At 47.9% G+C, this 22,262-nt stretch overlaps 1 protein-coding gene across 11 annotated transcripts in view; it reads left to right on the top strand.

Moving 5' to 3' along the window:
• Positions 1-22,262, top strand: part of LOC121099276 (tetraspanin-15-like) — a 99,020-nt gene that overhangs the window by 31,933 nt on the left and 44,825 nt on the right. For 3 of the 11 annotated variants that reach the window (XM_040618024.1, XM_040618016.1, XM_040618025.1), the window contains exons 1-2: positions 13,488-14,981; positions 20,028-20,098. The exons of 1 other annotated variant lie outside the window; for it this stretch is intronic. In XM_040618024.1, coding sequence (XP_040473958.1) covers positions 14,858-14,981; positions 20,028-20,098 — 195 coding nt within the window. In that variant the 5' untranslated portion in view covers positions 13,488-14,857. Of the gene's footprint in view, positions 1-13,484; positions 14,982-20,024; positions 20,099-20,120; positions 20,707-22,262 lie in introns of those variants that run through there. 7 more of the 11 variants (XM_040618023.1, XM_040618021.1, XM_040618019.1 and 4 more) reach the window with 6 other exon arrangements.

The raw sequence follows: 22,262 nt of genomic DNA, 5'->3' as shown, positions 1-22,262 counted from the left end.
GCGTGGTTGTCTGCGAGGAAAAACTGGCCTCGTCCTTCAGGGAACCCTCAGAGATGGAGTTTTTCCAGCTTCCAAAGTTTTGGCTCCTGCATCCACCCTGGCCTGGGCATTGGAGCCCATCTCCCCGTTGCATAAAGCCGGGTGGGAGGAACACCAGGAAGAGGTTCAGGATTTGCCACCTCCCCAAAACATGACTGCACGTCCTAAACAACAACTAACCCTTACAAACTGCCAGTAGAGATGTTTGCATGGCTTTTTGCTTGGGTGAATAAAACAATGCAGGTGGATCAAGCTGTGCTATAAATTCAGGGCATGGCACCAGTGGGGGACAGCAGCTTGCACCCAGCAAGGCAATAATGTCTTTTCCTAAAACAGCTGGATCCAGAAGGGAACATCTGCCCTAGCATATCGCTTGAGCAGAGCAGGGAAGCAGCTTGCCCTTGCCTCACTGTGCCCGCAGAAGAGGCAGTGAGGAGCCACACAAGCCATTTTCCACAGCACCAAACAGCACTTGGATGCTTAGCTATCCATCAGCAGAAATAACGCACTTGGCCAAGCTGTCCCTCATAATTAATTTGGAAATCGCACAGTCCAAAACCCCAGAAAAAAAAAAGCTGCATCCTACAAAATGGGTTGTGCAAGCACGATATGCCAGAGTGCACATCTCCAAGCTTCCCACCTTCCCCCGTGCTGTTGCTTTGGCTTTAAATTGAGCACAGCTGAGCTCTGCTTTGGGGGTTGTATTTTGCAGCTGGTTGGTGTCTGCCAGGTTGGGGTCGTTTGGTAATTAGTGAGTGATCTTCTTGCTCCCAAGTAGCTTTGTGCTGGAGGTCCTTGAGTGCTGGAGACTTCAAAGCAGGGTGGATGGAGACTGCGTGGCTCTGAACTGTGGTGTTTTTGTTAAATGTAAGTTTTCTTTCTGTTTTTTAGCAGGAGGTGGGTGAAGCCTCCTTGTTTGGAGTGGCACAAGGTGGGATTTGTTTCCCTGGGGAGGAAGCCTGCCCTGTGCAGGGGGTGCTGGGCACTGAGGACCCTCTGTTTAGGGCAGTGCCGTGGTGGTATGAAATCTTTCCAAAGCTCTTTAAGGCAGTTTAAAAAAATATTTCCTGATCTTGTGGAAGGAAAGTGTTAAGTTTTCTCCTCAGAAATGAGGCTTTTGAGGATGCTTTGGTTGACTGTGTGCTCTGTAAGTCACTTGCAGCCCTAGCAAGGACTGAGTTATGTGGTTGCAATCAATAATACAGCTCTTAAGTTGGTGAATAAGGGAGTGCTGTGCATTTGCTATATGCTGGCGTGGGCTTCTGGAGCTCCCTAGACCAAGGGTGCACTTAAGGATGGATTTAAGCCCATATGTGAGTTAAAAAGTGCCTAAACCTGTTGGATGGTAGCATCCCTGTCGCAATAGGGTCCTTGAGTGTCTGCAGTGGAGGATCAGCTGGGGGGATTCTTGCAGCTCTGTGGAACCTTGAGGCTGTAGGAGGTGATGGGCAACCCCCTCTGAATCCCGTTAGAGATTTGTATAGCCACCAAAATCCCATCCTTAATAGAGGTAACGATGGGGGAATAGCCGGCAGAGGGAGTTGTGAATTTGGGGAGATGTGGTTTGGTAAGAAAATACACTGGTGAGTCTGAGATCTACCCCAGGTTCAGTGATTTGAGATGGGCTTTTAAAATCCTGCCTTCTAATTAAGTCAACCCACTAATACTGCTGTGTCTCTGAAGCTGCCTGCAGCAGCAACGAGGTACTGGAGGAGTCCCTGATTTTGGAGCAAGAGGAGAAAATAACCAGGATTATCCCACACCCGCCTACTCCCCCCAAAAAAGGTAAACCCCGCACTAGCAAAATAAAATACAGGGGTTTGTTTGCTGCTATAAGATAAGCAAGGGAAGGAAAATGTTGATCCTGGAGGAACAGATAGCAGGTTCCTGAGCCAGCCTAAACTTCTAGGGATGGGTTTGATGTAGCACCTGGCTGTGAATGCTGAAATACCCTCTGCCTGGGCACAGGCTGCTGAGCAGCCCTCTCCTGCCTGTAGGCAATTATTTGTTAATTTAATCCAGTTTGTGTTAATTTTGCTGTTTACTTTAAGGGCAGGTTCTCACCAGCAACACTTGACTTGGTCCAGAGCATCTCCTGCTGAATTTTCTTTTCAGTTTAGCTTCCCACCTCCCTGAAAGATGCCTTGGGGGCTTCGTTGGAGGGTTCGCTTCTCTCCATCCCATCTTTTGCTTGCTTTATTCTCCGTTTCAGGTGGAAGAAGGCTCAAACTTAGGCTGTTTTAACTGTTGTTTTAGGCTTGGCTATGCCCAGCCTAAGCAAATCCTTTGGCTGTGTGGGTGAATAAGCTGTCTTGTGCTCCTCTGAAGCCTTTGTGGAAGTTCAAAAGCCTTTTCCCCAGCCCCAGGCAAAATGTCTCTGCTTTGAACTTCAGAGCTGGCAGTGCAGCAGCTCGGGGGTCTGCAGGGCTTTGACTGCGGGCAGGATTTAGGGCATAAAGCATTTAGCCTGGACCCAGGGGTAGCTGCTACCTCCCTGCCTTGAAGGTCCTGGCTCATTGGTTTTTAAGCCAAACCACTTGTTTTGTGGTTACTGGGATGGAGATGAGCCTGGACCAGCCGTGACCTCTTGGAAGAAGAGCTGATGGAAGGGCAATTTGTGATGGGAATGGCAGTTTTACTCTTCCTGGCGAGCTGCAGAGAGGAATCTGAAGGACCAGGAGAGGGAAGGGTCACCCCTTGCTCCTCTCTGTTAGCTGGTGATAGTGCTTAATGAGTTAAAAAATTAATGGGATCAAAAATAGCCTGCATGCGGGTTTAAGGGGTGAAGGAGGTGGAGCTGGTGCTTCTTTGGCAGATGCCCCAGTGGCCAAACCTCCTCCTGAGTTTTTTGCCCCAAATAGGAAGAGCAATTACTGATGGAAAGGAGAAGCGTAGGCAGTGTTTGCATTGCCCTGAGTGCCGGGCTCCTCCAGGCAGCTCGTGCTTCTCCCCAGCAGCTTGCTCCTTAATTTCTCCTTCCTTTTTTGGAGCCTCCTGCTGCTTTTTGACACATACTCAGCCTGAAATTGCTGAAGCCTGGCGCAGGTGTCCTAGCAACATTCCCGGCCTTGCAAGGGGTGGCTGGTGGTAGCCCAAAGCATGGAGAACCTGGCTGTGGACACCCCAGAGCAGCCCCCTTGGAGGTGTGTTTCAACCCTAGGGGAGGTGTGTTTTTTCTTCTTTCTCCCCTCAAAAAAATCTTCCAGGAGCTGAAATGTTTGGGCTTGTCCCACCTCTGTGTTGTTGCACTCGAAACATGGATTTGGCTTTGCCTCTCCAGCTGGGTGCACCCCTGGGAAATGGCCTGTTGGGATGGATAAGACCCTCTTGGGTTTTAAATGGGGGGTGGGTGTGGGGGTTGGCATTAGCCTCTACGCAGGAGTGACTGGCCACTGCAGCTGGTCACCATGGCGAGGGTGATCAATGCAGTAGATGAACTCAGACTTGGTGTCTTCTGACCATGCTGTCCCTGGTGGTTGTCTTAATCTGCGATGTTTTCCCATGGTGTTGGATTCTGGGTTAGCACCTGAAAGCTGAGCTGTGGGGTTTCTGCATGACTTAACCCCCTGTGTTTCCTCACCTCTTCCTCCCCCTCCACCCAGGTTTCCGTGCTGAGGCCAACCTGGAATGCAGCCCTGCGGTATCTCCTCCAGGTTTGCGGCTCCAGATGTGTCACCTTTTCCATGGGAGAGCAGCCTAGGGGGCCTTGAAGGACCCGCTCAGATGTACATCGTTAGATGGATGGGCTGAATGGCAATGGGATTGATAGTGTCCAGCTCCAGGGAAGCTGATTCCAGCTTTTCCTTGTGAGGACTGCAAACCATCTGGGTGGGAAAGGCTCTGGAGATCTCAAAGCTGGGCTGCTTAGATAAGCTTGCCTGCGTCCATGTCTCCGTGGCTTTGAGCATCTCCAAGGACATCAGTTTCCTACCATACTGGGTCCCTGTTTGAGCATCCTCATGCTATCGGAGCTGGGAAAATTAACAATATCCCACTGGACTTTCCAACTTTGCAGCCGAGCTACCTGGTGGCTCGTTGTGACACCCAAGGGTTGCTTCTGGGCTGGGAAATGGGTGCAGCAGCACATTGCCAGCCCAACGCGCTCTGTTTTAGCCGGAAACCTGTCTGCACAGCTTTGAAGGGGGCTGTAGAGATGAAAGGCTCAGCCAGAGACTGGCACCTTGCACCGGGAAAGGAAAGTTGGGGAGAAAAAAAGCTTCTTTTAAAAATTATTTCCCACCCCCCCCAGCTGGAAGTGGTAACACCATCACCCAGCCCGATGCCATGGAGCTGGGACGGCATAAGGAGGTCACTTGAGAGCAAACACTTGCAAATACTATATCAAACTAGTTCACTGGGAGTTTTGTGGCTCACTAATGGCTTGGCTCTTGTAAACTGCGTGAATTTAACAGTGAGGTGGTAAAGTTTATTAATACTTCATGCCTGGGGTGGTGAGCCCTGGCAAACTCGATCCAGGTGACAGCTGCGGAGGAATTTGTTTTGCAAACAACTCTTGTAGCTCTGGTTTTTGCTTGCGGTGTAAAAGACGGCAGTGATGCTATCTTCATGATATTTTTGGTTAAAAATGATCATCTCCTCCAGTACAACCTGCTTTGCTAGCTCTCCCTAGCTGCCAATGAATTAATGAGCTGGCCTCTAAACCAAGCAGTAGCTAATTAAGCTATTTTCAATTCCCAGAACCTCTTAATTCACCCTCTTTGCAAGGATGCAACATTAAGTGGGATTCAGATTGGCTTTTGCCAGAGGACTTGAGAGAGGTGCTTCCTCGCAGGAGCCTGTTTTCATATACAACTTCAACCTCCTGACCCCAGAGGCTGGAGGGAGTGAGCTATGCAAATAAAAGCAGCAAGACGTGCTTTTAGCTGAGGCATACAACGCTTTCTCCCGGCCTTTTTGTATGCAAACCACTGACTTGTGTTTTAATGGATTTTTTTTCCCCCTCTTAATGCATGTGGTTTAATTGGCTGGTATTGTTCTACCCCAAAAATAACTGCAAAAAAGCCCTTCTGCGGCAGAGCCATTGCACACGTGTGTTCTGTCACCAGCTTGCTCGCCTGGCTGGGACTTCTCGCTGTTATTTCATGGTGGAAATACTGAAGCTGCTGGGAAACAATCTTCTGGGAGATAAAAAGGAGGGTTTATGCCAAGCTGTTAGGGAAGCGATGTTTGCTATGTACACCCTCAGTCTGGAGGCACCAGCCTGGAGGGGATCTGGGGATGTGTGTGGGAAGGATGCTGTCCTGAAATTAAGGCTAAACAGCCTCAAGAGAGGTGCTGGGACTCAAGGAAGAGCAGAGCTTTGGATGGGTTTGTGTTACGGAGCTTTGAACTGCAAAGATGATGAGGCTGGAGGCATAGCCCTGTGCATCGTGCGTTTGGAGTGGACTAGTAGCAAAAGATACATGTGGGTTGGAAAGCCTTTCTCTCCAGCTGAGCCTTAAGTGGATAAGTCATAAAGAAAACTTGTCCAAAGTGTTTTAGCATGAGCTAAACAGCATCTTGCTCTCTAGCTGCTTCCAAAAAAGTGGTTAATCTATTTTAGCTGTGGTTGTTCCCTTCTTTTCCTTTTTCCAAAATGCAATTTGTGCTGATGGCCATAAATAACTCCAGCCTGAAAGGTGGTTGAGATTGTCTAAGCGCAGCTAGGGGTGTGTTGGCCAAATTGAATGAGAGGTGAGCAATTGGTTTGGGTATGAAAACTCTTGCATTACAGCTCTGAAGTCAGTAGAAGAGAGAAAGAGGAATAATTCTTGACAGCAGCTGATGGGGAGAGAGGAATTAGTGCTTGAATTGGCAATATGAAAAGGTGAGGAGCCACTGCAGGGCAGAAAAGTGTCTCGAGGAGGAAAATCAAGTGGACTTTTGCTACTGGAAATTAAATTGTGGGGGTTTTCTTTCTCTTTTTTTTTTTCTTGTTTTTTTTTTTTCTTCTTAAAATCACTTCTTGGAAAACACAAGGGAATTAGAGGTGACATTCTGAAGGCGGAAGGGTCTGGTGCAATAAACTAATTGAGTCAAAAGGTATGCAGCTCATACCAACGCTCGTCACTATTTAGTTGAAGGCACAAAGCAGTGCTCGGTAGCTGGGGGGACAGTTCTGCTCCTGATGCTCTACAGCTGCTTGTTTCTGGCATCTAGAGCCATGTGCGCCATTGTCTCCGTGCCACCTGCCCCAATTAGTGACTATCTTTGTGTTGGGAGCAGGGAGGAAACGCTTTCAGAGTACAAAGTTGCATGCAACGGCCAAATAAGTGCGTGATGCCCACGGACGCGGGGGATTTGGGCTGAGAAGGATGGAGGATCGCTCGGTGGCGCGGGTGCTGCCATTGGCACGCTCCTGCTGGCTTTGGTGTTATCGCCGTTGCCTGCCAAGACCGACGCTCTGTGTTGTAACCTCCCCAAAAGCCCAACTGGCAGTGGTTTGGGGGTTTAAAGCATGCTGAGCAGCCCGGTGGCTTTTGTTGTGTTTGGCACCCCATGAAGCTGCCTTTAACCCACGCGATCCCGGGCTGGGTTTACACCAAGGGTGACCTTACCTTCAGCCACCTGAAAAAACAAATCTGGTTAAAATGGTGTTTGTTCGGGTGCATCAGCCTGATGGGGCAAGTTTTTTTGGCAAATTAGCCAGGCTCCTTGTAGGAAAGTGTCTGTAGAATTAAGGAAAGAATAAGAAATGCGTGATGTGATAATTTTTATTTATTTGCTGGCCTCTATTCTAGCTTCTCTGTAAAGGAGAAGCACCTCTGCAAATCCTTTTTCTTTTCCCCCCGCTCCCCTCTTTCAATTTTTTAGTATTTTTTATATTACCATATTAATATATACTGTATTATTATAACAATACGGTAGCCGCTGTTAGAAAACCACAACAGCTGCTCTTAGTGGAGACCACAAAAGGTCAGTGTATGACATCAAAAGTGTTATGGAGAAACTGGTCAGATTAATTTCTACTGATGATTAAGCTTAAAAATATCAACTCTACCTCTGACAAGATAATTTTACTGTTTTTAAAAGGACTTGTGATAAGGAATTTAATCTTTTTAAATGAAAACCAGGCTGTTCTCTTAAGCATACACAACATTAAGCGAGACTCTTACTATAGACTGGAAAAATATGCCAGGGACAGTCAAAGTCAATGCAAAATAACAAACAGCAAGAGGTAGCAGGAAAAGAAACAGGTAAGTGCAGCTCTGGTTAAATCCGTAGCAGTTCTTCACGTCAGTTAACGGCTCAACGTGGCCGTCTTTGAGGTGGGAACTTCTGGGACTTGGTCTCGTCTTGGCTGTTACCATCTTGATGAATTCAATAACTTGTAGAGGGCTGGGGGGAAACAAGAGCCCCTCTTCCTGGAAGCAACCTCTCAACTAAAGCTGCGAGATGCAGGAGCCCAGAGGTCCAGGTACTCTTGCTGGAAGTGAAGGCAGCTGTTAAAGCCCTGCTTCTGAGAAGCTTTTTAATCTCTCTATTTTTTTGGGGGGGCGTTTATCCCTCATGAGGGCTCTTTTGATAGGAAGGTGTCAGGTCCTTCTGAAAAGCTTGAAGCATTGCTGGTCATGACCTCTGTGCTGGTGTGCAGCAGCACTGGAGAACAAAGAGAATATGAAATTATATCAATTTTTTTGTGCTTAAAAAGAAATCTCAGGTCCTGTAGTCTTGGTAGCAAGAGCTACAGCAACAGAACCCCAGGCGAAGCATGAGTTTATTGATATTTTCCCTGTACTGGATGCCCAGGGCATGTTGGAGAGCATGTCCTGGGCAAGGTGATCTCTGGGATTTTGGGGTGATTGCTACAGCTTTAGCAAAGCTGCTTTTAATTTCCAGGCAAAGGACTTCTGAGGTCACTCAGCAGCTGTTTTAACCCACTGCTGAGGCAGAGGAGGAGCAACAGACTGGGCAGGAAGATTTAAGGGGTGCAAAAGCAGGAGGTGGTGCAAGCTTACCCTCACTAGTGACGGCATCTTTATTGAGAGGTCACTGTGTCTTGCAAACTCCCGCCTTCAGCATCGACAGAAGGAAAAAACCTCTCCAATTTGGCTTCAGCCCCTTCAGCGGTTGGCTTGCCGCGTGCCTCTGCTGCTCTTCTTGCTATAACTCTTCGTTTATGGCGAGAGCACCGTGTGTTTCCAAGTGTTGGCCTTTTATTTATTAAATGACGGCTTTATTTCGACCCAGCAATGTCTGCCAAAAGTGCTCTAAATGAAGAGCGGAGATTATCCGTAACGCAAACAGCCCCGCTCTGGAGGCTGCACGCAAATGAAATGAAGTCGGCTAAATTGGATGATTGCTCTAAGCAATTTAAACCCAAATACATCTTGCTGGGGTTGCATCTCTTCTTTCCTTCTCTTGGCTGTGTTTTTTGTTTTGTTTTTTTTTTTTGGGGGGGGTGTTGACTTGTGCATTTGCAAGCATATGCTTCAAGATAGTGTGTTTCCAAGTAATTAAAAACCCGTCAGGGTACGTGCCTCACCTTGGCTCATTGCTGGGATGTTGCAGGGGTGGAGGGGAAAGAGCCTGGAGCTGGTAGGAGGATGCCGAGTCTCCTGGTCTTGCTGCAAAGGGAAATCTAGGGATAATTTGGGGGTGGATTTCGGTGTTTGGGCTCTGTGCAAATCTCTGGCTCCACGCACATCTTCCCTAAGCCATTTGCAGCTCCGTTCCTAGAAGTGCAGTGCAGTCGCTGGGTGGTTTGAGTGTAGCAACCGTTGCTTGGGCTGGGTAGAAATGTTTTGGGTTTTAAGCTGCACGGGGGGTTTGCTCGCTGCTGGCCAGCATCCTGCCTGGAGCGTGCCAGCCCTGAATTCCCATAGAAAACAACGGGTTAGTTAAGGCTTCCTGCAGTGTGATGATTATTATTTTTTTTTTTTTAACTCTTATTTTTCTTTTTTGTGGTATGCCAAAAAAACCCCAACTGGTTATAAATAGTTGACTGGTGCAACTAAAGCCTGGGATTCCCTCCTTAAAAGCATTTCCTAAAGGCTTTTGGGAAATGGCCAAATTTTAAATGTGCTGGGTGTTGTCAGACTAATGTTGTGATTTCCAGGCGGGATGTGCTTTGATGTGCTTTGCCCTTAAAAGAAAAGGTGCCTGTTTTTATTTTTTCCCCCAAAGGGCAGTAGTGCAGAGGTGCTGTCCTTGGAGATGCTGCCGGCGGCGTGGGGGACAGCAGAGATACCTGTAGCTGAGTTTGCATTTTCCACCTAATTTCAGGATTGTAACGAGTCCAGGAAATGAGACTCTGTCTTCAGTGAAAGCTTGTGGCCCACGTGGCTGGAAGAAAAATGACTTGAAGCCACACATTTGTGTTCTGGGGGCGGGGGAAAGGGTAAAACAAACCTTGCGCTCCGGGAATCCTTATGGCTCGTGTGCAACTTCACACCCCGTTAGTGCAAGTTTTTGCAGAGGAAAGGCTGTGGTGGCTCGCACGCTGCTCCGCCAGGGCTGGGGGGTGGCAGAGGGGACCTGCTCCCACCTCAGTGCCACCCTGGGAGCACGCAGGCTTTGCCTCCTCTCTCTCTCTCTGCGCACGCTGCTGGAGAAAGAGCTTGATTAGATAATTGTATCATGAGCAGCTCCGACAACTGTCAGGATGGATAAAGCTCCTGAAGGCGAGAGATAGCAAAGACCTTCATTATTTCCCATGGATTTTGAACCTGAGAAAGGCTACTGGGATTGGTAAGGATGGAAGGGGAGGTGGGAATGGCTGGGGGCGGGAGGTGGCGGGGGGGGTCGGGGGGTATTGTAGGCAAGCACAGTCATCTTCTTGTCTTCCACGTAAATTTGGACTTTAGAGGAAGCACGGTTGGCCAATATCGCATTGCTATTCGGATCCCTTGGTGCCACACTGGAGTGTCGGGCCAGCAGAGCTAATCTGTCCTTGGCCAAAACTGCCTTTAATTCCTTTGTATGCAATTAGTTTATTTTTTGTCCTGATTGGGTTTCTCCCTGTGGTGGCTGGTTTTCCTGCAACAGATGAGTCAGTTGTGCAATGAGTTCATGCTGAGAACGGTGCTGGAAAAAAGCACGTTTAGAGCAAAATATTCTTGTAAAGGGAAATGACGGCTGGACCACCTGATCCAGCACCCATTCAGGATTAGGCAGGATGCTAAAATTAATAACAACCTTTATTTTTCTTCAGGAAAATAGGGTTTTGGCATGCCGTGCACCTTGCACACGGAGCTGCCCTTGCAGATGTGCGGTGCTGAGCTCGGCGGCTGTGTTTTATCCGGCAAGGTTTGGTTACTGCTGACGTAGACTTGCAGCTCTAATTTATCTTAGTAGCTGAAGTTTTCATCCGGCTGGTCATTAATGGCAATTAATACTCTCTCTGGGTACTGCGCCTTTGATGGCATCCCCCCTGCCCCGGATAAACCTCTGCTATTTAACGCTACACTGTGGTTTTCTATCTACAACTAATTTTTCTTCTTATCAGGGATTTAATCTCTGGCAATATGGCTAAACATACGTTCAGTGAATTTGTCCGGAGGCTTATCAGAATTTGCTATTTCCTGGCTCATGCAAGAACTAAGGATTTATTTTTATTTATTGTTATTTTTATTATTCAAAAGCCCAGCTAGAGGAGGCAGCTCTGGGTACAGGCGCTATCGATCCATGCTGGGTTGCAATGAAAGGGGAGCGCCAGTGGAAAGGCTGCTTGGGCAATTTGTTTTGTGTTCGGCATTTCAACCTCTGATAGTAAATGCTTCTAAAGCTCCGTCAGCGAGTTATTTAGTCCATATTTTCCCAGCTGCGTGAGGTCTGTACTTGCATCGATCAAATGAGTGTCACCGACTGTGCCGCAGGGATACAGAGCGGTGAAGCTATTGCTAGAGCAACTGGTGCAATTGTTTTGGGGGGTAAGAGGAAAAAAAAAATCTTAAAGAAATGAAATTTAGCTCAATATTTTGAGGTTGGAATTCAAGTCTGGGTGATATTCAAGTGTGAAGGGAAGGAGTAAGGCTGGAAGGTGGCTCCAGCTCTTGCAGTTCCGCGTGCTCCCTGCCCTTTAGGTGTGGAAGGCGTGAGGGTTTGGGGGCAGCACGTTGTCAATAGGATAAATAATGCTTTTTTTTGTCATCTTTTTTGCCTGATTGTGCTGCTTATGTGTTCTCCTCCTGGCACAGAGTCTGTGCAGCCTGTGTGAACCCACTCAACCACTTCTGCAGAAGGGGGACGGTGACCGAGCGCTTCCCTCCTGCGTGAGCTTCAATCTGCAGTAGGAACCGGTGCCCCTTAGAGACCAGCCGCTAGTGAGTGTTGAATTAAACTTAACGATGCTGCATACAAAAATGGTTTTAAAATAGCCAAGTGATGCAGTCCAGGGGGCTTTTTCCTCACTGGAGCCAGTGGAGGACAGAGGCTGCAGGAAGGTGACTTTCAAGGGAGCATGACTGGTTTTAGCAATAAGCTATTTGGTCTGAATTTCTTCATGCTTGGCCTGAAAATATTTTGTAGCATGACTGACACATCTAAGGAAGCAGCAGCCAAGGGATTAAAAAATATTTATGCATTCACTGTAGAGAAATTGGAGTTGGCTGTTAACCTATGCTCAGCGCATGGATGCTGGGCATCTCTGGATTCATGTGCTTTCTTGCTCTCCCGGGGACGTGTGGATTGATAACAAAATGTAGTTGTTCATCTGGGGCTTGGGTGCACACAAACGTGCTTTTTGGTCGCCCCTCAGAGCTGCCCATTTATTTTTATTAAGTTTTTATTTATTTATATTTGGGGCTCCAAAGCTATACAGGGGTTAAAAGGCACTGAAAAGCGAGTTGATTCTTTATTACTTTTTTTTTCCACTGCTCTGCTGTCTCTGAGCAGGTTTTCATCTGTGACCACCAGAAAAAGCATCATTTTGGAGGCAGAATAAATCTTACCTATTTATTTGGCTGACAGAGGTTCTCTTATTTCCCCTGATATATTTTTCTTCCCGCTCCCACCCCCTACAGATGTTATGACACATTTCTGGCTGTAAGCCCTTTCTCTCCCCAGGATATCAAATGACTGAATCTTGCTACTACTTGGTGCTAAGAGGAACTGTTGAGAGTTGGCTTTGTGCTGGCTTTTAATAACGTGTGTGAAGAGATACAGCAACTTTGGCAGAACAGCATCGCTCAGAGATGATGATCTTGGGATGGGATGGTGGAGTAACACCTGTAGGTCCGTGGCACGCAGAGATTTTTGATCTGCGAGTAAAGTCTGGCGGACTTAAATGTTTTGCATTTGCAACTGGTACCAAAATATGCATCTGACTCGTGGCTGGGATTGTTTTCTACCATGAGATGATGGCTTGTGGTGGCTTTGGATGCTCCTCCAAGGTGTGTTGAAGGATCTGGTGCTGGCGGCAGGAGGGAGCTGAAGCCAGGAGGATTCTGTAGTGGGAGGTGTTGGGCTCTTTTATAGTTGTGCCTTGTGATGGCTGGAGGCATAAACGCCTTTAAATCCACCTAAGGATCACGTTTTTGGGGAAGAATAGTCAGCAATGGGTTTATTTCAGCCATTGCGTGGTTCTACTCTTATTCTGAAGCTCCATAACGATTAATACCTGATTCTGATCTTGTTTTTCCCTGCTTTTCATCCTTATGGCTGAGTTAACATCGTCACCATTGCATCCAAGACGTGAGGTTTAGTGCCAGAATGTGGAAAAGACCTAAAAAGACTTTTTTTTTTTTTTTTTTTTTTTTTTAAAAAAAAGCTGTTGAAGTGGCATATCTGCTTCTAGGTCTCAAGCTCCTGGGAAATGGCAAAGCCTGGGAGCTTTTTGGGTAGAGGGGGTGATTAAAGCCAAGCTGTGTTATTACAGGAATGTAAATGAATTGGCTGTGTAGTTACAGGCCACGGGGCTGTGCATCACCTCGGTGAAACGTGCTGCTTCCCTGAGATCCTATAGAAGGAAACTCAGCCCTGAAGCCCTGGGCATACAGAAGACCACTGAACAGGGCTCTGCTCAACCCAACCCCCAGTTCCACGTGTGGGTTTCCAGTTTTTTTGTTGGAGGAGCTCAGCAAGCTGGGAAAAGCTTTTCTGGGTATGCACAGGTAGTGATTTTTAAATTTCTCTGTAGGTTCTTGCTTTCCCTATATCACATCCTCTCCTGCCAATGGTGGCTTGGGGCAACAAGTCCTTGTTGCTAATGCTGGGCTACCTGGATCCCTGATATACTCAGGAGTATTTTTTTTTTATTATTTCTTGAAGTCCTGGGCATGAGAGCAGGGTTGCGCAGCTGGGCTGAGCAATGCTGATTTATCATCAGGGCTGTAAATCAGGCTTGTGGCTTAGGGAAGAACCAGAAGCTGCTCTGGCGTTTGAGCCAGAGGCTCAACATCGAGGCGTTTTATTGCATTAGAAGCTTTGTTTTTCTCCGTTGCCATATGAGGGGGTGTGCCGGTCCAGGGTTGGCCACATGTTGGTGGGAAGGAGCTTGGGAAGAGCCTGTGTTTCCTTACAAGCCCCAATCTCGATGAATTTTCTCCAATTCCCAGGCTGTACATTAGCAGCTTAACCACGCGTTAAGCATGTGAGTTACAAAATCTCTCTGGAATATCTGCTGCGACTTATTGCAGAAAGATGCGACCCCCTCCGCCACGCCGGTTGACGTTGGATCTCTCCCACCCATCGCGATGGTGCAGTCGATCCTGCTGCAGAGCTTTGGCTGGAAAAAGCCGAGCAAATCGCAGGAGGGATGTTTGCTGGGGATAAAATGACGGCTGGTTGATCGTGGTGGCACCCGCTCTGGGCAAATCGTAACAAGCTCAGGATCTTCCAACAAGCTTGGGTTTGGGTTTTGTGTTTTGTTTTTTGTTTTTGTTTGTTTTTTTAAAGCAAATGTGCACCATTAAGGCTGGGGGGAGGAAACGATCAAGGAAAATACATGCTCAGAATAATTTGTGGATAATTAAACTCATCTGACTCCTCTTGAGAATGGAGGGGGAAGGTTGTTTTTCCTGAAGCTGCTGTATGATTTCTACAGCCCCGTGGCTTTATTATTTAGCATATTTAGCCAGGTATCTTATGGCAGCGGATTAAACACCCGTGGCAGAGAGTAAATCTGGGCATGGGAGTGAGAAATGGATGGAGCAGGAAGATTGCTGCACCTCCATCCATACTTCCCAGGCACAGACCACGGGGCCGAGGTGCAGAGAAGTTATTTTTAGGTTTTAGTTATTTTTACTGTTGGGAACCCATGGAATGAGTTTATCTGCTGTGGGTTGATTAGCGAGGCTTTTTAATGGGGACAGCTGTGGCGACTCAGTGTTTTGGAAAGTCTTTGGGGTTGTGGCTTCCCAGTGGGTTTTACCCTGTGCTGCAGGGAGCATAGCTTGCTAGAAAATGGAATAAAATTCCTGTTTTCCTGAGGTCTATGAACTAATAAATCTCTAAAAAAAGCCAGGAAAAGGTGAAGCTGCCATCTATGAGCTACAACTTCATCTTCATTTTGCAATTTTAACTTCTCTGCTGGCAAAACCTGATTTCTTGGGGCTATAAGCCCGGCAGCGTCTGTACCCTTTGGCATGTACTAGCCCAAATTATAAGTGATATTTTGCTGAAGCAGTATCTGTCAGATGTGCCACCATGTCTGTGTGGCTTTGGGTTGTTGTTTGTTTTTTTTTTTCCCCTGTGTTTTTTCTTTTAACCCAGCTGAGCTCTGTGTGTTTGCATCCACCTGCTTGGCTGCAGCACTGAGGCTCTGCGGAACAAGTGGCCAGAAAGGAGATGCCAAAACAGTTAAAAAGCGAGGAAAAAGAAGTGACCCCAGTGACTGGGGCCTTCAGGAGCTGCAAGGAAGGAAGCAGAAACTCTGGGCATGTATGAACCTCACAAATACCCGGCAAGAAGGCAATGCTGTCCACCTGCTCGGATTAAATTGCAGAGCTTTGAGCTGCGGAGGCTGGGAGTATCAGCCCCTTCCCAAGGGGATAATAAAGCAGGTTGGTGGAGGACTGCTCTGTCCCATGCTATTAGAGGTGATGCTTTGCAGATGAACACTGACCCAGGAAGATGCTCGAGTGTGATTGAACTGCGGGAGCAAGTGACTCCTCTTCTCCATATTGCTTTTCTCCCCATCGTGGGCACGGCGGCTGTAGTGAGCCTGGCACCTCCGAGCCCTGCTCCCTAGCCCTCCTCATGTAATCAGTGTTTTACAAATCAGAAAATTGCACATTAATGCTTTGGTTTTATTCCTGCTCATCGTTTTCCAGCCTTGCTTGCTTATTATCCTAACTCCTTGGAGCGATTTCTCCTCCCACCCCCCTGCTGCTTACTTTGTTCTTTTATAGCTGCCGTGCTCACAGTCGAAGCAAACCAGCTGTGCTGCGGTTTGCAGCGGTACAGATTAACATTTTCCACTTTAATCACTGCCTGCCTGGGAAGAAAAAAAAATAAATACAGGCCAAGTTGTCAATCGAGTAATGCAATTGCACCGTGGAAGGTCTTTTTCATTTGCTGCTGGGTTTAGGAAACAGGTTGGTGCTTTTAGCTGCTGCAGGGGGTGGGTAGCAAAGCCAAGGGAAGCACGTAACGTGGGATCTGGTGCTTGGAATTGATGTGCAACACGTAGGGTTTCATTTGGAAACCTTGGTTTCATTTATTCATGGCCCAATAAAAAAGAAATTACTCCTGCACGTGGCTCGAGCATGGGGTGTAAAAAGCGTGCGGGTAATTTATTTTTCCAGCAGGACAGATGTGGTGTTGGAAAGACCTGGGAGGAGGGACTGGGACTTGCTGTTGCCTGTGAAGATGGAAAAACTAGCCCTGAGAATATATCCAGGGAGGAAAAATCATGAGATGATGAGCCTCTGTGCTTTTAAATGAGGAATTCCTACTAGTGGGAACTTTGCAACAACAGAAATGACAGTGCTGAAAGGCACAGGTGAAAGTGGCGGAATAAAGCCTCGGAAATCCCACATCAAAGCTTGCAAATGGGGCTAAGATTAGCACAAATGTTTGCTAATGAAGTCGCAAGGATGAGTAAAATTTCAGGGGTTTTGTGGCTCTGGTACAACAGGGAGTAAAACCAAACTCTGTGCCAGCGAAGGAGCAGTGCCATGGTGTGACAGCCCCAAGCTGAGGCAGTTTGTCAGTTAAACCCTTCTTGCTGTTCAGCTGCAAAACTTTTCTTTTTTTTTTCCCCAGGTAGGATGTTCACCGTGGCTTGTTTGCAAAAGGAGAGCGGATGAGAGAGACAGCAGTGCTGCTTTTCATGCAATTAAATGTTAAATTAGTTGGCAGGAGCTATAATTTGCGTGCTCTCGTGTCTAGCTGAAGAAGGATGGAGCGAGGCTGCGGTGTGCGGCTGTTTCCCTGGCTGGGAGCTCATAGGATGGATCCCGTCCCTGCAGCGTGCCTGGGGTGAAGTGCTAAACCTTAAATTAGCACTTTCCAATCTTAACTTGGCTCTCGGGAAGTGCAGCAGAACCCTGTGAAAAGCCTCGCTAATTAATTTATGTAGTGGGCCTCGTTAAGGCACTGAACCCAGACATGGAAGCAGCAAACGCTGGCAGTTCCCTTAGCCTTTCCAGCTGCAAGCTGGCCCTTACTGTCCCATTTAAATGAGTTTTGGAGCCGCTAAGGGATTTTTTTTGGCTAGCCCACTCTGGGGTGCAGCAAAGGGACCCCTCAGGCTGCCCAGGTTGGGCAAGGGGCTGGGGAATGGGTGAGGAGCAGGCAGCCTGCAGCAGCCGCTTCCACCTAGCAGCTTAGCAAAATCATTGAGTGGATCTCCACCAAGTCCCAGATCTAGGGGTCTTCTTGGCCGTGAAACCCATCTAAAAGGTCCCCAAACCCCTTTTTGCCCCTCTGGCTGCTTGCACAGGACTCGTATCTGCTTATGTATGGGACTCCTCTTGCATGGGGGCACCTGGGTCCCCCCAAAGCACGAACAAATCCTGCTTAAGGTCCTTTCCATACTTCTAGGAGGCAAAATTTCATCTGCAAAGGTAAAAGGCTTGTCAGTGATTTGCAATTAATATGCTGGGAACCCCTGCTCAGGGGAAGAAGCAGCATCTTTATTGAAGGTGCTTGGTATGCCGGCTGCATGCGGAGCTGACCGAAGCACCACCGAGAGCACATTCATAGCACAACTTGGTACTTTGGAGGGTTTGGTGTGTTTTCCTGCAGCCTTAGTTTTTGGTTTTATTGGTTTGATATTGCAAACTTTCTGCCTGTAAAGCCAGGAGTGATCTGTAGGGTGGGACGGGAGTTCCCATCCTCCGGGCATTGGAGGGGGACAGGGCTCTGCCGATGGAAAATCTCCCTCCAGCAGCAGCGTCACCCCCTCAAATGGCTGCAGACCCCCAGATTTTGGCCACTGGTTGATGTCCAGTGGTTTGAATTGTCTGGAGCATTAAACACTGGCTGAGTCATTTCTTCCTGAAGTTAATGATTGCCTGGGCCTGATGCTGCCAGCACTGGCGTCATGTTAATGATTAAAACCCATAAATAAGGGCTTGCTCGTTCCCTATGTGCAAAGCCACTCTATGACCTTCCCGCAGCCTTGCTGGATGGGGCAAAAAAAAAAAATAAAATTCAGGAATAAACCCCACCCTGATCCCATCGCCCTTCCCGCTCCCTCCGTAACCCAAGAGCATCGTGCCGAAGCGACGTTAAATAGAGCAAAGTTTCATGTTCTGTTTAAATTTGTACCGCAGAATTTATTCCACTCAACGTTAAGCTTTTTAAAAGCTACGTCTGCCTCTCCCTCATGTCCGGCAGGGCTTGTGCATTATCTACCCATTAGGGTAATGTTAGTATAAATAAATGGATGATTTAAGGTCGGCTCTTGTCCGCTCATCTCTGAGTGCATCTCTCTGCAAGCAGCAAAGGATCTGTATGCATTTGCGCTGTCAGAGGAGTGCTTATTCTTTATCATCCCTTTTGCAGAAAGGAAAGCACGGTATAAAATGCTACTTGCTTGGAAAAGTGGGAAAAAAAAAAAAAAATTAACCCCCCTCTGGATGCCTAGTGAAGGGAGTTTTCCCTTGCTAGGGAAAATGCTGAATTCCTGCTGGTGCTCCCTGGGAGTGGGAGCTGGGAGGAGGACTTGCTGCTGCATTTATAAATGTGCTTTTGTTGGAATCAAGGAATTTTGAAGGGCTATAAAAAGAATTCCCAATTGATATGTGGGATTGCTGTGTCCCTGCACCAGCAATCTTCCTGGCCCGAGGTCTGATGTGCGAAAATCTGCGCGGTGGAAAGCAAATCAGTCCTTTCTTGAGCATGTTAACGGTGTTGTATAGAAGTAGTGGGAGAGTTTTGTTGCAGTTCCAATCCCTGCAGGCACAAATCTGGGTGGGTTTTTTTTTTTTTTTTTTGTTTTGTCTTTTTTTTTTTTTTTTTTTTTTAGGAATGAGTTGCACAGCGTAATTAACTGCTCATGGACTATCAGGTGTAAATTACTGGCTGATGGAGAAATGATGCTGGGGAAGAGCCTGTGATGTGCTCGCGGTGTGCATTACATGATTTATACTGCTGGAGGTTTGGGGGTTGCCTGGGATCCGGTGGAGAAGGGGAGAGAGCCTGAAATTACGGGCAAAACCTCGGATGAACCAAAGTTTTACGGTGAATCGTTCTGTTAAGCGTGGCTTCAAATTAACGTGAAAACTTTAGGCCACGTTGAGCGTTATCTATAGACCCGATGGTTCAAGTCTGGCTTAAATCTGCTGCTTTGGCCACCGGTTAGCTGTGTCACGCCTGGGTTTGTAGGGAAATGCTGTTTCTCCCTTGCTCTGCTGCACGCTAAGTTGACTTCTGAATTAAAGCGCAGACAGCATATTATATAAATAGATGAACGCACAGAGGTTTAGTCGTCAAGTGCCAAGACTTCTCCGTGCAACAAGTCAAAAAGAAGACCAGCACCCCCCTTGCCGGTGCTGTCACACTTGATAGAGATTAGACAACCGAGAGAAAAGTCGCAGGGACAAGCAGGTATTTCTATCTTTTTTTAATTGACTGTTCTCCTGGATGCAGCATCCTTCAAAAAGGGAAGGAAGGGTGGAGGAAATACATCGTGCATCTCCCCAGATGCCTCTTGCTCGGTGTTGGGGTTTCTTCTTCCAAGCAAAGGTTGGTAAAAAGAAAAGCTCTGCGCTGGCGAGGCTGTCGCTGTTTTCTTCCCTTGCACGGGCATTCACAGCACCGGCTTTCCTGGGTGTTAGCAAAATGGAAAGTGTTGGTATAAACCAGGCTCCAAAGCACTAAAAGTTCATTTGAAATTCGTTTGGTTTTTTTTGTTGTTTTTTGTTTTGTTTGTTTGGTTTGTTTTTTAAATGGGGAGGAAAGTTGACTGCTCTTTGCTCGTTGAGTCTGATCGCAGCCAGCTGTAGCTAAATTGTGTCCAGAAATGTCATTTTGAGGATGTTTCACCCCGTTGCCATACCATGAAGTGTAATATTCTCAGTGTTTGGGATCTGCTGGCCACTGAAACTCTCATCCCATCTCTGCTCTCACCCTTGCAGCTTATAAAGTAAAAGCAAAGGGAATGTGATCTCTTCTGCTGCGCTGAATGACTCTGTGTCTGCTAAAAGCTGGGTAAATACAGCTCCCACGTCTTTGGGTGCAGCCCTGAGTCACTGTTGTTTCTTCAAACCCTGCTTCAAATTCCCCATTTGGCCACCCCAGAGAGAAGCAGGATCTTCCTCCCGAGAGCTGGGGTTTCCAAACATCTCCCAGGCCATGAGCCGCGGCACAAGTGATGCCCCTTTTTCTTCCTATTTCAGATCCGCAGCGAGTCAAGCTGCAGAAATTAAGGGTTCCCCTTGGTGCCGGGTGCCCCTCGGCATCATCACAGACCAGCTGCAGTCGCCGCTTTTCCAAGCTCCTCTTTTTGCTCTTTTTATTAAATACCATTTTTACACTTTCTAGCGCTACGTACAGCCGTGGGGTCTCCCGGTGCTGGTTTCTTGCTCCCTACACCTTTTCTTTCAAGCGTTACACCACGTCGAGCCTGGGTGTAATAATTTCTTTTTCCTTCTTCCTAGTTGCACGAGCACCAGGCGGCTCAAGGCGGTGTCGAAGGGGAGGCGTTGCACGCAGTAGGAAGCGGCAGCAGGTAAATTTGGACATCGCTCTCCAGTCCTGCTCCGAGCAGCTGCCTGGGCAGCCCCTGGCCTGATTCTTGCTGGATTTTGGGCTGCTGCTTTACCCATTGTTACTGCAGGATCGCTCCCAGGATGGCTGCAGGATTGCAGCGAGCTCTTCCAGCACGCTGGCAAGGGCGCGAGGCACCGACGGCAACGCGTTTGCTGTTAATGATTTGCTACAGATCCACCCCTGCACCAATTTTGGGGCTAATTGTCAGAGCAAACCTACTCGAGCCGAGCTTTGCCGTTGCTCTCAGCAGCCAAACCAAGCAACAAACGCAGCAAAGGGTTAACGCTGGCTGCTTGTGCCTTCCCTCTGATCGCTTTCCCCTCCTGCCAGGCGGAAGTTGGAGCGATCAGCTCAAGTTCAAGGCTCGTCTGTGTGCATGTGTACGCTCTTTCAGCTCGGCAGCGGACACCAGGAGCCGGCCGGAGCAGGGAGGATCTGGCAGGCAGCAGTGAGCAAACCCCTCTCACCGGAGTCGCAAGGATGGCCCAAGCCTCCGAGTGCCGAAATTCCCACTTCTATTACTACAGCATCAAATTTGCTTTGTCCACCTATGCCACCCTCTTCTCGGTAGGTGCTTCTCTGTCCTTCCTGGTGTTTCCCCCCACCATGCCGCCCCTGTGGGTTCGATTTGACTTTTCAGTGTCAAAATTTCCCCTTCCCAGGCATCAAATCCTGGTGGGAAAACCCGGTGCCATGAAGCCCCCCTTGCTTGGCACTGGCTGGGTCCAAAATGGGCAATCTTGGGCAAAACTGTGGCTTTCGGTGCATTTAAGAGCATTTCCCTGGGTCTGCCCTTCCCCAGAACTGCTCTTGCAAATCCCCGGTGGCCACGAGTCACATTTTGAGGCGTTTGGAACATAAACAAGGAAATTTAATGTTTTTACCACCCAAGCACCCGTCGGGTGGTGTTGCCAGCCAGATCTCCCCTGCCCGCCTCTGCTGTTGCCTTTACGCTGTTCAACAGGGATGAGGCATGAACGCAGGCATCGAGTGGCAGGTATTTGAGCCCGGTTAGTTATTTTAAGAGGAAAAAAAAAAACTTTCTCTTAAGCAATTTTGAATCACTGAGCTATGGTTGGGGCAAGCCTTCCCTGGCACCTGGGAGGTGCAAACCCATGTCAGAGCAGGGGAGGGGGAAGCAAGCAATTCCCCTTCCCTTTAGGGTCTGTGCATCCTCAGTTAACACATGAGAGATGAAGTTAGCATCTTCCCAGGGTTAATCTTGCATAATCCAGTCCATATTTACAGATATTTCCTCCTGAAGTTGAAATAATCCTCTTTGCCCCGTGCGTGGCTGCCTGCTGGGCGTGTGTAGTGGTATGCATCCCTAATTGTATAGGTGTAATTGCAGAAATTTCTGCGTGAGTTCCCAGGCAGGCTGTGAACGGTAAACGGGGCTACAGGCAGAGTTTGGAAACGCTTTTTATTTCCTTATTTATTTGTTGGTTTTGAGGAATGAGCTCACTGGGAGGGCAGTGCTCACCCGCACTAGCTGGGGACAGCGAACCCCGTTGTCTCACTGTGCTGAATGACTTGTGCCCACACTGGGGTATTAATGAGAATAAGAAAAAAGAGGGTTTTTTTTGTAGAACATCTCACAGATTTCCTTGTGGCCTGCTGGATAGGAAGGCTCCCAAGGGTAGAGGAGATTTCAGTATGTCCTGCAGTGTGGGCAGGACCCTCATTGGACTCTTACTGCACCCATCCAGACTGAAAAAAAAAATCCAGATTTCTTAACTTGTTTGGGGCTGCAGTGTGAATTTTTGGGGAAGGATAGTGCAATATTTTTGTTTGCCAAATCAACCTGCAGAAAAACCTGTCACTGTGGCTTTGGTTTCTCAGAGCCGAGTTTTGCTCAGTTTGAGGTTTCCCCAGATGCCTTTAAGCAGCTGCAGGGATGGGGAGGAGGCGCAGGGTGGTTTTTTTTCTCCCAGTTAATCCGAACTGAGATCAGGGTTCGCAAGCGTAGATTAACGATGAGGCAGCCTCGATGCCAGATGCTTATTAATGGCTGGGGCATTTTGGGGTGCTCAGTGGGGCATCCTGGCAAGTCCACCAATCAAGAGTAACTCCCAGCAACTGGAAAATAGCTGTAAAAAAGCCACTTTGAATTGCTCCGACCC

Source organism: Falco naumanni, chromosome 19 (genome assembly GCF_017639655.2).
Source record: "Falco naumanni isolate bFalNau1 chromosome 19, bFalNau1.pat, whole genome shotgun sequence".
NCBI classification, from domain to species: Eukaryota; Metazoa; Chordata; class Aves; order Falconiformes; family Falconidae; genus Falco; species Falco naumanni.
This window is presented reverse-complemented; position numbering and strand designations above follow the sequence as displayed.